We start from the raw sequence: 16,937 nt of genomic DNA, 5'->3' as shown, positions 1-16,937 counted from the left end.
TATGGCACTGACCTGGGTGTGCATGGGAAACAGTTGTATCCAAGAGAAAAATCATCCCCCACCCACGTCTTCCAAATGCCTGTCCAGTAGCTTTGACGAGAATCACTGTAATATGTTAACATATGTCATTCATTTCCATTTCCTGCATACACTGATTTGTAACTTGGTTTCAAACAGGGCTTACAAGGACCGCATGGGCCAAAGGGGGACCCTGGTTCTTATGGACCCAGAGGAAGAAAGGTGAATTATAATCTGTTTTCTTTTTTATGACTTGGAACAATATAGTTATATGTTTCGGTCAGGTGTCAGTTCTATGCTGAAATTCAGATGGAAGATGAACATGACTGTTTCATCATACTTGCAGAGCAACGCCTTGGACAGCAGCCTCGTGAGCTCCAATAGGCATGGCTTCTGGCTGCTGTTCTTCTAGGGCCACTTTGGTTGCTAAAATGGTCATGCACCCTTTATCTTCTCTTATGCAAACACCAGAAAAGCTTGCAAAAGATCATGATGTTGAAAAATAATATTATTGCAGCAGAATTCATGTTATATTGAGGCTTTAAGTTTTCCTAGCAATTTTAGCCAAGAATGCAATGAGACTAAGATAAGGCAAGGTAGGGAAATGTTGGCTGTCATGAATCTGAAGATAGGAAACATGGGAAGCTGCCTTACACCAAGTCAGACCATTGATCCATCTAGTTCAGTACTGTCTACACTGACTGGCAGTCACTGTCCTGGGTTTCAAGCAGGAGTCTCTCCCAGCCCTGCCCCACCTGGAGATGCTGGGGATTGAACCTGGGAGTTCAATCTGCATGCAAAACAGATGCTCTGTCTCTGAGCCACATCCCGATCCCTGAAGAGAACTTCAGGCAGTCATATCAGGGATGAGTCCCCAAAATTTCACACTTTTCCTCTCGCAGGATATTTTCATATATTTCAGTGAAGATTAATCTGTTCTACACATATTGTCACAAAAAGAAGGATAAACTTGGGTTAGAAATTAGGGGATTTTCAGCATAGTTATTATTGTCATCATCATTTATAGGCCGCTTACTATCTAAAAGATCTCAAAGCTGTCTACAATAAAAAACATATCAAATTAATTTACAAAGCAAAATACATAAACAATATCCATATACATAAACATGAACGAAACCTTAATCTTTAGACAGCTAGTTTAAATAGCTGTGATTGGACAGTAGGGTGCCCCTTGCTGTGCTAATGCAGTGGCAATGGCAGGAGTTCTGCTGTTTCTAACTTGGGTGTTATTTCAGGTGGAAAATGTTTTACTGTACAGGATGTCTATATGCAAATCAAAGGGAGCCAAGGCTGTGTCATGTAATTTAGTGCTCTATTTGAGCTGGGAGGAGGTCTGAGAGGGCAAATTAAGTAGATGGCAGCACTCTGTAGAATGCTTATGGGGGGAGTTTTGGCTTCAAACCCAAACGAGTCTCAACCCCACCTCCTAATATAGTAGTGGAATATTAAACAGGGTTGTCATATAAGCCACTCTCTCATAACCACAGAACCCTGCAACATGGGGTAAACAGACTGCACTCAAACTGGCACTGCAAGACAATTTTAAAATACTTTAAAACTAAAAACAAAAACACATTCTTCATATGAAATAAGATCTGTGTTAGAACAGGATCTGCTGCTTTTTCTATTACCTTTCTTTCTGGGTAGGGATTGCTGTCATCTAATAACAATAATTGTCTCTAGACAATAGCCATTGTTGTACTAGACTTTTCTTATCCCTGGCGTTCACTGCTTGACAATATCGAGCGAGGACCAAAGCCTAGAGGCCCTTGTGTATGTTCTGTCTCTGTCTACTCTCTGGAAGCTTTGGGGTGGGGTGGGGGTTGGAGGCAGCAAGAGGGTCCTTGAAGGCCTAAAGAGTCTGGGTCATGCTTGATGGCAGCATCACCATGTAATGGGGCCTTAAGGCCTCTACAGCAGCTGCACCCCTCCCATAAATATTGGGTCCTCTTCCTCTGGAATGACTGTATGAGGTGGCAGGTCAGCAGGGAGGCCCGAGTCCATTCTGAGAAGGATACAAAGGGCTCAAATGCCTCAAGTCCCAGTTATGCACCTGACACCATCACACAGCAGGGATTAGAGCTGAGGTCTCATAAATGATCAAGAATGAATCTGGATTTCCCAGATTTAATTATGGATAAAAGTAGGGAGGAATCTCCAGTCCCCAGCTATTTACTGAGTGTTGATTCCTTCCAGCTTGGGGGCTTGTTGTTTTTTCTGAAAATTCTTGAACTCTTAATTTGCCAGACGGCACTGGAAGAAAGGGTGTCGGAGCCTGGAAAGTGATTCAAAGTGGTGCCTGCACCCTGGGGTCAAAATTATGCACTTGCTTATAGTTTATACTTAAAATTGAACTTTTGAATTTAAATAGTGAGTCATATTTTTCCTTCATAATTATCTTTTGTGGGGGGGGGGTTTTCTCCAAGGGAGAGCCTGGGCTTAGTGGAAGACAAGGCAGGAATGGAAACATTGGGAATCCTGGAGATAAGGTAAGACTGAAGACATAGCCTTAAGATGATATCAGGTCTTTTCTATACTATATGAATTTCCTCAGTGTAATCTGTCAATGTAAACAACCCTCGAACCCGCACATTCTCTTTGCAAGGACCTATGGAAGATGAGTAGACCTGTGTTTTGCATAATACATTTTGCTATGTGTTCACTGTGCTCTACAAGTTCAAGTGGCTGTGAAACAATAACTCTTTTACATCTTGAGAGGATCTGTCTTTTTATCCGGCCCTGATATGTTTTATAAAGGTCAGTGGAGTTAGCACTGAGGTCAGTGTAGTAAGGCACCTGCTGAGGCCCAAGGCGCAGCACAAGTGCCCCTCTACTTGGAGCCCACTGCCTTCTGCTATTCCTTGCTTGCCCAAAGAGAGATGATGGACTATTGAGCAAGTAGTGACAATGACAAAGAGGAAAAGTAGAAGCTGCCACACTCATCACTCTCCTTCTGGATGATCATGCAGATTGGGGCCCTGGGCCCTAAAATGGTGACTGGCTGGCTGAGTGAAGGTGGGGAGAAGCAGCAGCGTCTGCTACTTCATCCTGCTTGCTCAGTTGCTTGCTGTGGCACAGGGAGAGAGGGCAAGTGAATGGGAATGGGGAAGGAGGGGTCATTAATATCATGACAACCTGCAGGTAGCACTGAAAGATAGCACCAGACAGCACCAATCAAATTTGCAGGTCACTTTAACTGAATTGGTCAAGGTAGGGACCATAACATAAGTAAACCTGTGCACTGGTATAAATTACATTGTTTTGAATGTAGATATGCCGATATGCTGTGTGGCCTAGTGGGAGAAGATAATTGTTCTCTATAGAGAAGGATGTGCTTTATCTTTATAATAAAATCTCAATATCGGTCATTTTCCTTCAAACCCTGGCTTCCAATCAGCTTTCATTTTTCATATGCTTCATCCTTATGAAGAAACACTTGAAAGGACAACTCCATGAAAGTAACAATGATAAACTAAATAAAATATACCCCTCCAATAATCCTGCTTTTCAAACTTTGTCTTTGTAAGGCAAGATGGATTCCAATTTTGAATGGGTTATACCCAAAGAAGCAAATTGGGTTCTGGCAGCTATATCCATTTCTATTGTTGAGATCAGTTCTTGTCATATGACTCATAGATGATGCATGAGCACCCAAGCACTTATTTCAGAATCCTTTGATTTTACTGTACTTATTTCTTTTCTCTCCTGTGTTTGTTGAGGGTCCGCCTGGAGGTCCTGGATCCCCTGGAGAGAAAGGAGAATTGGGAGATGAGGTACACATGTATAAATTCTCTGTGTCTAAATGATCAGATTGATACGTGCAACAAAGGGTTTCAATATATATATTTCCTTTTCTTTTAGGGAAATCCTGGCCCAGATGGCCCCACTGGAGAAAGGGTAAAGCTACAGTTTTCATTAGAGGGGAAGTGTGACTGTTAGAGTTAACAAAAAAATGAGGATTCAAGGCACTGATTTGGGGTAAAACCTCTGAATGCCTGTCACAGGAGTTTAATCAGGAGTGGACTGATTAAAAGCTATTGTAGTAACTTAGAATGGACTACAGCTGCCTGTTATGTGTGGTAGCAAAGAACTCCTGGAGCCAATATTGTCACTAGAGGCTCAAGGGCCGTCAGTGGCTAGAAGTGCCTATTCCCAGTTCTGGCTGCTTTGTCAGCTGCAGCCCCTTTGGGATAGAGATGACTTGGCCACCGGACTACATGCTCTGGTAACTTTCAGCCTGCATTATTGCAATGCCCTCTTTGTGGTGCTGCCCTTGAAGTCAACTTAGAAACTTGTACAGATCCAAAAGGCAGCAGCTGGATTACTGACTGGGGTTCCATTTAGAACTCACATAACCCCAGTTTTAATGCCGCTGCATCGGTTGCCAGTTTGTTTCCAGGCCCAGTTCAAGATGCTCACATTATTATCATTTAAAGCCCTACATGACTTAGGTCCCAAATATCTGAAAGACCACTTCCATCCCCACAGACTCTTTTTGGATGTTAAGATTGGCTGAGGTGGCCCTCTTGGTAGTTCCACTGCCCTCAAAAGTTTCAGGAGTAGTGGCCCAGTATAGGGCATTTGCTGTGGCAGCCCTTAAACTGTGGAATTCCTTCCTCCCAGAGGTGTGTCTGGCACTTTCATGATGTACTATTTGTCATATCCTGAAAGCACACTGCTTTACCCTGGCCTTTGACACCTGTGATACATATTTTAGGACCCATCAATTCTCTTGACTGTACTTTGTTTTAACTGTTTTTAACATTGTATTTTTAAATAGTTGAACCTTCCCTAGGACCTGAAGGGTAGGCAAGAAATCTAAATAACAATGACAAAACAATAAAACAGAATAAATCCATTTTAAAAGCCTGGGAGAATAAAAAAGCCTTTACCTGCCACCAGAATAGCTAACAGTGTGGGTTCCCAGGGTAACAGAGTAAAACCTTCTCAAGGAGAGAACATGACAAACAGGAGGCCACAACCAAAAATGTCCTCTCCCCAGTTGCTTCTGAGATGGCAGGAGCACTTTGAGGATGATCTGATGATTCATGAGGTTGGTATGTACACAGGTTTCAGGAATTCATTCAGGTCTCATCTATTCTAGGAGAGCCCTCTCCTACCCATATCCCAAGTGTGACCTCAACCATCCTTCTCAAAGGGCTTTTGAGGTTAGCCTCTTACACAACCTTTCCCCACTGAGTTCTGCTCTTCATGATGGGAGAAAAAAATTATAATGTAGCCATCAGATAACAAATTGATTAGGTTTCCTAATTGACTGCTATGGCTGACAGTCACATTCAAAGCTGAATCTAGTGTGCTAAAAATTCCTCATATGTGGCATGTTCTTTATCACACAGGGTGCCAATGGAGAAAGGGGGCCACTAGGCATCCCTGGTGTCCGTGGACCAAGAGGAGGAAAGGTAAATAAACAAAAACTACAAAAGCATTTCTGTAGAACCTATCTCCCTGCGTTATCCTGTGCTAAGTATGCATGGAAGCTCTTGCTGTGCCAGGCAAACAGATATGCTTCATATGCTAGCTGAAGTAGTTTTTGTTCTGAAATTGGGCCATTCGAAGTTCTGTTCCTGGCATTTTGCTTTTTTACTATGAGCAATGTCACAACAATCATATATCCGGTCCCTGCCTTACGGCCTGAGGCAAACAGAGTGCGACAGTTTTAGCAGCCCCCAAATGCCAATTCATACTCTGTAGTCTCCAGTACTATTCTGTCCCATCCCTTCCACTCTTGCCAGTGCTGCATCAGAGCAAGGTGCGAAAGCTGCTGTGCTTGTTCTAGTTACCAGTGGCAGCCCAAGACTACTTCATGTGGCCTTGCAGCAGTTTCAAGGCCCTGCTTCCTACCTAATCCAATCATGAAGCAAAGATACTAAGTAGCTGCTTAGGTAGCAAGAATTTTAAAAGTTCATTTAAGTGAAATGATGCAATAAGAATAGAGGCTTCTGGATCAAAATATGAATCTATTTTTCACTCATATCCATGACATCATAACTAAAGATTATGAAGTATTTTTAAGAGCAAAGATATTTGTGGTACTTGCTGAGAGTTGTTAGGAGAGCCCTATCCCTCTGACAGTTCCCAGAGTTCTCTGGGAAGACGGACTGGCTGTTAAACCATTCTGACAACTGTTGCTCTGTGAGGGGAATGGGGGTCTCCTAACAGCTCTCAGCATCCTTCACAAACTACATTTCCCAGGATTCTTTGGGGGAAACCATGCCTGTTTAAAGTGGAATAAATGTGTGGTGTGAATGTGACCTAACAGATTTATGGTGGTATAAGCCTTCACAAGCTAGAACTCTCTCTAGATCACAAAGGTGTATGGTACAGTAAATATGCTTAAGGTGCCACAAAACTCCATGTTCGTTTTGCCGTAACAGGTCAAGATGGCTACCCATTTGTAAAATAACCCTATAAAATATCTATTTAATACTCACAAAGCATAGAGTAAATGTTCTACGTACAATGGCATCAGAGAAGTAAGAGAGCTACGCTTCATAGAAATGAAGAGTTGGGGGCCATCTAATCTAATCCCCTGCTCCATGCAAGGCATCCAGAGCTCTAGCTAGAGCACATCCAGGGAGTCCAGCCTATGCTTGAGGACTTCCAGCAAGGGTGAGCCCATCACCACTCTAGGTTATGGGTTCAGTTGTCAAACTATTACCATCAAGAAGCTTCTCCTAATAGTCAACTGAAATCTACTCTCAGGTAATTTAATCCCGTTAGATCTAGTCCTGTCCTCTGGAGCAGCACAGAACAAATATTTGCAATCTTCTATGTGACGATCCTTCAGGAAGTTGATGAGTGCTATCATGTGTTCTGCCCCCCGCCCCCAGCCAATGGTTTTCTTTTCTTCAGCATAAACATACCCAGTTTCCTCAAACTTTCCTCAATGGGCTTGTTTTCCATACCCCTGACCATAGGAACGTTGGATGCTACCTTATACTGAGTCAGACCACTGGTCCATCTAGCTGTACACTGGCTGGCAGCAACTCTTCAGGTAGGGAATACTTCCAGCCCTACCTGGAGATGCTGGGGATTGAACCCGGGACCTTCTGCATGCAAAGCAGATGCTCCACCACTGAGCTAGGGCCCTTCTTCATTCCTTCCTCTGAACCCATTCCAGTTTGTCTACTTCCTTCCTAAAGGGCAGCAGCCAGAACTGGACACATTATTCCAGATGAAGTCTGTCTAGTGCAGAATAAAGTTGCATCCTGTTACTTGGAAACAATTGTTTTATTAATGCAGCCTAAAATTGCATTGTGAGCCAGTGTGGCGTAGTGGTTAGTATTGTACCACGACCTGGGAGACCAGGGTTCGAATCCCCACACAGCCATGAAGCTCCCTGGGTGACCTTGGGCCAGTCACCTCCTCTCAGTCTCAGAGGAAGGCAATGGTAAACCACCTCTGAATACAGCTGACCATGCAAACCCTATTCATAGGGTCGCTGTAAGTCAGAATCGACTTGAGGGCAGTCCATTTTTTTCAAAATTGCATTAGCCACATTGCAGTGCTGTCACATGTTCAACTTGTAATTTACTGCAATCCCAGTATCCTTTTCACATGTACTGCTGGCAAGCCAAGTATCCCTCATCACATCCCTACTTTAGTTTGTTAGTTGCATAAATACAGTAGTTTGCATGTCTCTCTTTTGAATTCCATTTTGTTAGTTTTGACCTGATTATTCTGTCAAGATCATATTGAATTTTATTCTCTTCAGCAGCGTTAGTTATGTTTCAGCACTGCAGAAAATGTCTGCTTGAGAATTGTCAAATCTAGTGTTTATTAGCAATATTCACAAGTTTGTGCAAGTAGGGCTTGAAGAGCCAAAGGCTACTATATAATGTGACGATTCAAGCAAACTTTGTATAAAATTGGCTGGGAAGTGTAAAATGGTTTGGTTAAAGCAGCCTTTCCCAACCAGTGTGCCTCCAGATGTTGTTGGACCGCAACTCCCATCTTTCCTGACCATTGGCAATGCTGGCTGAGGCTGATAGGAGTTGTGGTCCAACAACATCTGGAGGCACACTGGTTGGGAAAGGCTGGGTTAAAACGTATTGCTGAATTGTCCAAACACCTTTAAAAAACGCTTTTGCTTTTGCTTCCTAAATTACCTGTTTCTGTTAAAAACCTGTTTATGTACTTAATTTCTTGTAGCTATGTTGTCTGTGTGACTCACTGGGGAGTTTCTGGATTACATTCATATATTGGTGCTTAGCAAACCAAGAACACTGTAGTTGTAGAGAAGAGGGGAGAATGTTTCTTTTTAAGCAGAGGATTGAACTCCTCCATGTGAACTGGGAGTAAGTAGGAAAATATTTTATATGTCTGTCCCAAACTGAATCATCCAACAGGCACATGAGTTGGAAACTTATAGAGTTCATCTATCCAAAACCAAAATGGGCAGTGTCACACCTTATGCCAGGGAGGGTGGAAAATGCTCTGATGCCACTGAGAAAAGTTAGTGCTGTTGAATAAAAACCTTCAGTAAACATGGTGCATTGAAATCATAAGTTCCCTCACATTCATCTGTTGAAGACCTCCCAGATATCCTTAATTGCGGGTGGCTCACAAGCTACCCATTTTTTCCTTCTTAGACACCCAGCGTCTTCATAAAGGGTTACTGTCCTACATTTTCTCTACAGAGCTTAACTGCACAATCCTGTATGTGTCTACTCAGAAGTAAGTTCCACTGAGTTAAATGACACTTACTCCTAAGTAAATGTTTATAGAACTGCAGCCTTAAAGGCTCACTTTCTCTGTTCTATTAGGGTTGCGCTGTGCAAGACCTTGTCTTGTACCCTACACATTATACCTGCCGTCTTGTTTCAATTGTACTGCTGTCTTGTTACTTTCTGTGAGTGTTTAGCTAAGTGGGCTGTCTGGCATGAAGGAACTTCCTGTCCTAACTGCAAACAGTTTTGAATTCATACAAGCACAAAAAACCATAAATCAGCCTTATGTGTTGGACGGGCACATCAGAAAGAAAGTTTAAGTTTTGTCTAAATTTGAGTTTCCTGTTTACATCTCATGTTTTCACAAACAGTGATGCAACTATACTTTGGGAACCAGATGTGGATATATGTGCTGCAGAACTAATGCTAGGTGAATGATTCAAATTAAGATTTCTTAAAAGGAAGGAAAGAGGGTAGTTCCCAAGTTTCAAGGCACTTCCACAAGAGTTGATCCTCAGAATGCTCTGGAGCCTCTTTCACAGATTGTTAGCATTCAGCAGTAGCTTCTCAGAGACATAGGCTGTGAATGCACTAATTGCCTACAGCAAAGCGTTTCCATTAGACACAGCTAGAGGGGGAACAGGAAGATCTGCTGATCAGCAGTGAAATCTCTTTGAAGCTGATTTTTTTTTTTTTAAAAGTACTCAAGCTGCTCCCACCAGGTTTTACAGTAAAAAGGTGTAGAGTTTCACTCTTGGGTGCCCCTGTTTTCAGAAGAGAGAGGTGGAGACACACTGGAACCTGCAGAACAGTGAGTGTATTTCCACCCATATACTACTTATCCCACTACTCTAATTCTATATAAAATGCTTGACTTTGAAAAGAAGTTGCTCATTTCTACTTGCCAGGGTTTCTCTCTTGAGGGCTGGCCTGAAACCATAGCATTAAAGTGTTCCGTGCTTAACCCAACCATTATAACTTCTTATAAATGAATGAATGAATGAATGAATGTAGGTCTTGAGCGCCCCATTCATTAGCATAATTAATAGGGGAAAGCGCCTATGCTCCCTCCAGCAGTCAGTGGTCAGAAGCAGGAAAGTCTGGATATGGATAATTCAGGCATCGTCACATGTAAAAAAATGTAAGTATAGTTTCTGCATCAGCTGTGGAGATGTCCTCTGATCAGGCAAAAGACCAGAGATGGGTCAGCAATACTGCTGAAGTGTTCCTTATTTGTTTATTTTATGTTGTTGATTTTGATTTACAATCTGTTCCATCCAAAAGTGCTGGGGGGGAGGGGTAACAAAAGCAAAAAGGCTCCAGCGAAATGGCATTTTAAAATCCCAACATGTTAACTCTCATGTTACATAACCCCACCCTCTGCTGAATTGGCACTGAAGCCTCCCCTGAAAAACTAAGATTGGAGAAGGCACAGCAGGTGGTTTGGCCTATTCCGATTATTTAGCTATTGTTAGCAGGAAGTGAACAGTACTAGTCTCTCTTCCGCCCTCCGTATAGACTACTGCTTTTCAATCCTGAGATCGCCTTGTTTGTGTAGCTTATTGTGCCTCTAGTTCCTGTGTGAGGTGTTAACTGATAAGCTCCTACCATGCCCTGTTTCTCATGTCCATTGCCCAGTGGTATGCAAGTGTTTCACTCGATGGAGTGGGCGGCACGGTGCAGGAGGAGTATAGATGGGACAAATCAAGGTTATGGCATGTGAAGAAGGCAGTTTTTGGACTTAAGCTCCATTGAAAGAAATAGATATCAGCATGATATCAGAAGGACTTTCCATTTGGGAAACATTTGGGGCCTTTCTTCAGTTGAATGTTCAGTTGTTTCTCGCTTGTAATGCACAGGTAGCCTTCCCTCAAGGTTGCACATCTCTTGTAGGCATATCACATTTTCCCAGCACTCATTTTCTCTGTAGGCTACATGGAATTCTTCAGTGGTACTAGAGCTACGGCTGGAATTGAAGGTTTCATTCGTGGTTTTGGTAGCAGTTCCTCTCAGAAGGCAAAGCTGCTCCCATAATGGAGGGAAGCAAAACAAACTTTGGTCCCATTGCTGGCATTCATCATGCCACTGTCCTTTGCTCCTCTGTGGAAGCCTGTTTGGATCAGTCCAGCCTGGGTAACTCTCACCCCCCTCCCTCCATAGCAGCAGCCTCTCACTCCCCCTCCTCTCTACCTCACTCTGAGGAAGAAAGGGGGCTCTTCCTCAGAGTGAGATATCCTGGGAGAGGTGGTCTGGGAGGGTACCTGTCAGTCTGTTTTGTAAAATTATTTAAGTTTACAAGATATCTAGCCATCCTGGAAAAGTAGCAGTAGTGGTGGCACTTTTCCAGGTGACCTCTCCCAGGATGCCTCACTCTGAGGAGAGGGAATGCAGAGAGGGAGGCACCCCAAATGCACAGCAGACAAGGAAAAAGGAACCCTCGAAGTGAAAGTAACACTCTGCTATCTCATCGGTTTTTACACTTTTTACACCAATGAGATAGCAGCGTGTTACTTGCAAAAGATTGCCCTGAATAAAGGCTCTTTCAATACCCAAAACGTGTCAGGCTGCAATAAACAATTATTAATAATAATAATAATAAATTTAATTTCTGTGTTGCCTATCTGGGCAATGGCCACTCTTTATTTTCATTTGGGGGGCCCTTCCCTTCCTCAGAGTGTGGCATCAGAGCAAGGTAGAGAGAAGGAAGAGGCACAATGCTGCCATGTTCACAGCAGCAAAAAATTAAAAGGGAAGGATAAGGGATAGCAGCTATGGCAGGAAAGGAGGGTCAGCTATTTGGCTTGCTGACCTCAAGGGACACCATATCTTGCACTAGCCCTGAGATGCAGGTCAGACTGAGAGTGAATGACTGCTCCAGTGCCATACAATCAGCTTCATGTCTGAATTGGGATTTGAACCTGGGTTTCCCTAGTGCTGTTCTTAACTATTGCAAGATGTTGGACCTCAGTTAAAAATATACTCTTATTGATGTAATAGGGCAAGAGCAAATAGTAACTAAATATATTTATTTTATTGATTAATTTATTAGATTTATATCCCACCCTTCCTCCCATCAGGAGCTGTATATAGATATATACAAGTTATATTGTTCTTGTGCAATGAAATGTACGTTCTGAATATAATGTGCTTCTGTTAGGATCACTCATTTCTCATTTTGAGACCAAAAGTTCACGTACGTGAGAGCAGCTTTTCCAACTTTGCAGAGAACTGGCTGTTGATCTATCTGGCTCCAAATGCGATGGCATTTCCTGATTTTTCAGTGCAGCCAAATACTCTATCCATGTCAAGTTTTGGCAGCATTCAGGAGTTGCCATGTGATTCGTATGATGTGCCCTTCTCCAGCTATATTAATTTCTCCAAATGAAGAAAATGCTGTCCTCTGAGGAGACTGGCCCTGATTTTCATAGGGATGGGGGACCTGTGGCCCTCCAGTTGTTGTTGGACTCCAACTCTCATCTGCCCCAGCCAGCATAGCCAATGGTCACAGATGATGAGTTCAGCAACATATGGAGGGCCACAGATTCCCCATCCCTGCTCTATTGCCATATATTTCACAGGGTTGTCTCCCTCTTGAATAAACACCTTTCTCTCCCCACTAGTGCTCTCACAGCTGTGGCTTTGCAGAAACCCACTCTGCTTCTTATTAAATTCTTAATTTCTTTTAATTAATCCAAATCCAAGACCACAAGGGAGCTGTTGGTAAACACCTATTGCTAGTGAGTACCAAGTACATCATGCTGAATCTACCCCCTGGCTTCTTGTGTTTTTCTTGTATAACAGTCCCATAGGTACTTGCACAACAATATTTTGGCAGCTGGCAGAAAGACATTACTGCACACAGAGAACATTTGGAACAAGGGATTAGTTGTCCAGACTGCAAGATCTTTGAGACAAGAATTTAACCTTGGCTGAGATATAAGCAGAGTCTCTCCTAGTGATCTTGACTGAGTCTTGCCTGATATTGACTAAGCAGAATAGCTATTTGCTACTGTTGCTTTGGAAAACTTTACATGAACACAACTCTCAAGTAAGGGCCAAAATAAATGTGATTGTGGCTGTGGGTGAAGTGCTTTCCTGTTCCATGTATGCCCTGCCATGTACAAACATTTTCCACATAAATTGACTCACATGCATGTAGAATTAGCACACCTGGCTAGGCTACCAATTGCTGGTATGCTAACTCAAAATTCAAATGGGTCAGCTCATGGGGTAAGTAAATTCCCTTATACATCATAATTCATATGTGGAATGCTTATGTGGGCAGGTGATTCATCCTTGACTGCTATCATGTCTGTTTTGTCCTATTTGAACTTGTTGAACTTCTCAGTAATCATGTTTAGAACTGAGTTGTCAGGCCCGCTGGAAACAGTTCTCTTGGATGATGGTAACGATGGTCCCATATTCATGTGTCAAATGAAATGCCTTCTTTAGTGAACCCGAGCAGGCTATTAACAAAATGCATGACCTGAGATAGTAATCTACATTTTATAAATTCATCTAGAGCATAGATCCCCAAAGAGGGGGGGGGTTGTGTCCCTGTAAGAATCCCCTTCAAATTATTTTTTTTTTTAAATTACTGCTCTATGATGTCAAAAAAATTTTTATCATCCAACAGCCCCCCCAAATGTGTCCTTTTTGTTAAAAAAGGTTTTAAATTTATAAAAACATTTTTACTCACTACTCTTAGAGCTCCCCTGCTATGATTCTGTGGTGCCAAAAGGTTTTTGTGACCGCTCCAAAGCATACCCCATGTGTCCTTTTAAAAAATGCACTCACCACCTTTCCCACTTCAGCCTCATCCACCTTGACTTTTCAAGAGATTGGCCATCATTCACTGCAGTCCTTGGGCCAGAAAGGGTTAGCCATCCCTCTAGAGAGTTCCTGCTTGTTATGACTTGGTCTCATCTCTGTTGATTATGTGGGAAATCTAGCAGAATTAGACACATAGAAAACACACTATTCATTTCTGCAATTGTAATGTTTGCTTGTTATTCCTTTCGACAAAGTATTTCCTAGTTGATTTTCCCCCACTTTCTCCCTGATTTTAGGGCGAGCCAGGCCCACAGGGTGATCAAGGCCGTGAAGGACCTTTTGGACCACCTGGTGATTCAGTAAGCCATTGTCAACCCATTTTACATTTCATGTGTCTTGTATGGGCAGAGGGACAATGTGAGCTAATGCATGGGAAGGAACAAAATCCCAGCTGAGGCATCCAGTCAGGTCTGCCGTGGCTATAGTTATAATCTCCTAGTCTGTTCTCCCCAACTCAGGGCTGATCTACATGTTACTTCTGCCTCACAGTGAAAGCTAGAAATTGTAGTGTGCTTGTTTAAAAATTTAATGAAATGAAATATTCCCAAGGCAGAGAACAATATAATACATAAAGTAATAAAATTAATAAAAAGTAAACAAATAAGACAGGAATGTGGAACCCACGGCCCTCCAGATGTTGCTGTAGCTGATAGGTGTCCAACAATAGATGGAGGGCCACAGTTTCCCAGTCCTTGAAATGAGACTTGGTTATTCCACTTTGTGGGTAAGAGTTTTCATACCATTGTCAGATATCACCAGGGACAGGAGGGATTGCTATGGAAACTATGTTGCATGATGAGAAACTCCACATGGTCAGCTACACCACAGGTATCTTGAAATTCATAGTAGAGGGTCATGCAGATACTATTAATGACAGAACTAGTTTGGTCATAACAGTATTTTATTACTGCTGTTTCTGCGGTATGTTTTCATTTTTAAACTCTTCCTACTGGCCTGTGTCACTCGCATGCAGGCTAGAGGGGGAAAGTATCCTTCCTTGGGCTCACGAAATTCTCATCCTATAATATCTCAAGAAGGGTTTCCATGCTCTGGTCTATTTGTCAAAATACATAGGATCCAGTGTGTTACTAAGTATCAATTTTTATAGCAACAGCATTGAGCAAATGCTGGCAAAACCAGAATCACACCAGCCTTTAGTCTTTGTGAGATAGATTATAGTGGATTTCTGGTTCCTCAGTCTATGGTACAAGGATGTTGACTCTGCTTCATTCCCCCACCCCACCTCTAAATCGAAACCAGGTCCTTATTCCCTTTCAGTATGTATTTGTGTTGACATGTCCACTGTACTGTGTGCTCATTCCCCTGCCCCCCAGGCAGATATTGCCTTTTATTTAGGTCCTATGGCTGCTTTGACTTTTTTTTCTCAAGGGGAAGAGAGGAAAGCCCTCTTTCTCTAGCCCTTACTCCTGCCAGGAAATCGTCTCATGCTGTATTAAGGTCTGTCCATGTCTTCTCACCCCATTCTATGGCACAAAGAAATTGGACTGTTTTACACCCACCAGAAAGTGGGCTTTTCCAGGTGCTTCCTGTTAATTATCAATGTGCATTCTGATCTAGAGAATGGCTTGACATGCGTTCAGATTATAGATCAACCTGCAGTTAAAATATTAATCATTAGTTACTCAAAAGTATGTCCAAGTGTACATTGGATTGCCGCTCAAGACTTCTAGATCCAGACTGGCACATAATCTATGCTTAGCCATTCACATTTCTACAGGCTGCATGTGGATATTGGTCACAAGAGGGCTAGAAATGGGGGACGGGGGGAATCAGTTCTGCCAATCCACCTAGAGTCAAATAGCTACCCACTGAGTTGATTTCATCTCAGAGTTGGTTACCAACTTTGGGGCTAAAGGAAACAGACTGGTAAAAGTATTCCTGTTTTCACAGCTTGTGTTGGGATTTGTGTGGCAAGAGACCCAGTCTATCTACTTAAAAACACGATTCATCATCTGGGTTTATTTATTTATTTAACACCATTTATATACCGATTGTAACAAAACATCTAAGCAGATGCAATAGTATCCAAAAAAGCATAGAAATTATGTCTGAGAGAGTACCAGAACTGGGGCCATAAATTCTTCCTCCTATAATATTCCATTTAGAAGATTTTTCTTCAGCCTACTGAGTAAATGTAGAATTTTATCAAATTTCCATAAGTGTGAGAATGCTTCATCAAAATTCTTGCATCACATCAAATAATGAGCCATTTTAATTCTGAACTTTTCCTTCTAATGTGGAAGCCAATTCTATCTATCTCTTATCTTTTTCCTAGACTTGTGGTTTTATCTCTCCCAGGCAAACCATGAATTGGAAACCATAGGACAAATCTGGGTTACAACTCATAGTTAGTTTGGAGAGAGCTAAACCATAAGCTTGGATGGCATGCTAAACCAAACCACGGCTTAGCTCAGCGCAGCAGCAAAATGATCGGAGGAAGAGCAAATTGGCCATGACCTCCTCTCTGGGAGCCCACCCATTTGCACTAAGCTATGGTTTGGCTTAGCATTATGTGTGAACTAGGTCACTGTGTTGTTCTGACTCGGCAGTTCAACTGCAAAAGGATGGTAATGCTTTTACAGAAAGCACCTATGGGTAGTGCTGTGTTACTCAGAAGTTAGAAGTGAAGATGTTCATGCGAAACAAAGATAATATCAGAGAATTGCTTTTTTTAATATTTGCCTATTAGGCTGGCCTTGAAGCTTGGATACAGACAGAACTTGGCAAACTTTGGAGCTTAGGGATACAAGGATTTGGAATGTCACTAGAATTAATTTGCATACTTTTTGAATATGCCATAGGAAATTTAGATCCTCATTTGCTGGCTGCCCTAATTATGAGAGGCCTTCAAAGGGAATAGTGTCCATTACACTCTGCTTTGTACTGTTATGTATACAACATATATACAGATGGAAACACTGTCCTATACAATGCATCTAGAGGAGGGCTTAGTAACTGGAGTCTTTGTTGTTTATATTTATTAGTTGCTTGTTTCCTGAAGATCTCCAAGTCACTTACAACAATGTTAAAAACAAAAACAGATATATCACACTATGAAAAAAACAATAAAACAACACCCCCCTGCAGTGACAGAAAGTTTTGACAAATGTTGTCAAATTTGTGCTGCCAAATTTTAAGCAAAATTGGATTTTAAGCCAAATCTCTCCCATGGTGCTCCGTGCTCTTTGCACAACTAGCTGCTGAGTATAAATTTAGAAGGATAAAGCCATTGAGTCATCTTCTCATTCTTCTAGGGAGAAGCTGGACCAGCTGGTCCTAAGGGGCACAGAGGAGATGAAGGACCTTCTGGAGCAGAGGTTAGGATATTTTAATGTCTATTATTGGGGAGAAAGT

General features: G+C 42.2%; 1 protein-coding gene across 1 annotated transcript in view; it reads left to right on the top strand.

Moving 5' to 3' along the window:
• Nucleotides 1-16,937, top strand: part of COL6A1 (collagen type VI alpha 1 chain) — a 68,361-nt gene that overhangs the window by 27,378 nt on the left and 24,046 nt on the right. The window contains exons 15-21 of the mRNA XM_061607641.1: nucleotides 178-240; nucleotides 2,466-2,528; nucleotides 3,759-3,812; nucleotides 3,901-3,936; nucleotides 5,397-5,459; nucleotides 13,799-13,861; nucleotides 16,838-16,900. Of these exons, the coding sequence (XP_061463625.1) occupies nucleotides 178-240; nucleotides 2,466-2,528; nucleotides 3,759-3,812; nucleotides 3,901-3,936; nucleotides 5,397-5,459; nucleotides 13,799-13,861; nucleotides 16,838-16,900 (405 nt within the window). The remainder of the gene's footprint in view (nucleotides 1-177; nucleotides 241-2,465; nucleotides 2,529-3,758; nucleotides 3,813-3,900; nucleotides 3,937-5,396; nucleotides 5,460-13,798; nucleotides 13,862-16,837; nucleotides 16,901-16,937) is intronic.

This window comes from Rhineura floridana, chromosome 2, assembly GCF_030035675.1.
Source record: "Rhineura floridana isolate rRhiFlo1 chromosome 2, rRhiFlo1.hap2, whole genome shotgun sequence".
Taxonomy (NCBI): domain Eukaryota; kingdom Metazoa; phylum Chordata; class Lepidosauria; order Squamata; family Rhineuridae; genus Rhineura; species Rhineura floridana.
This window is presented reverse-complemented; position numbering and strand designations above follow the sequence as displayed.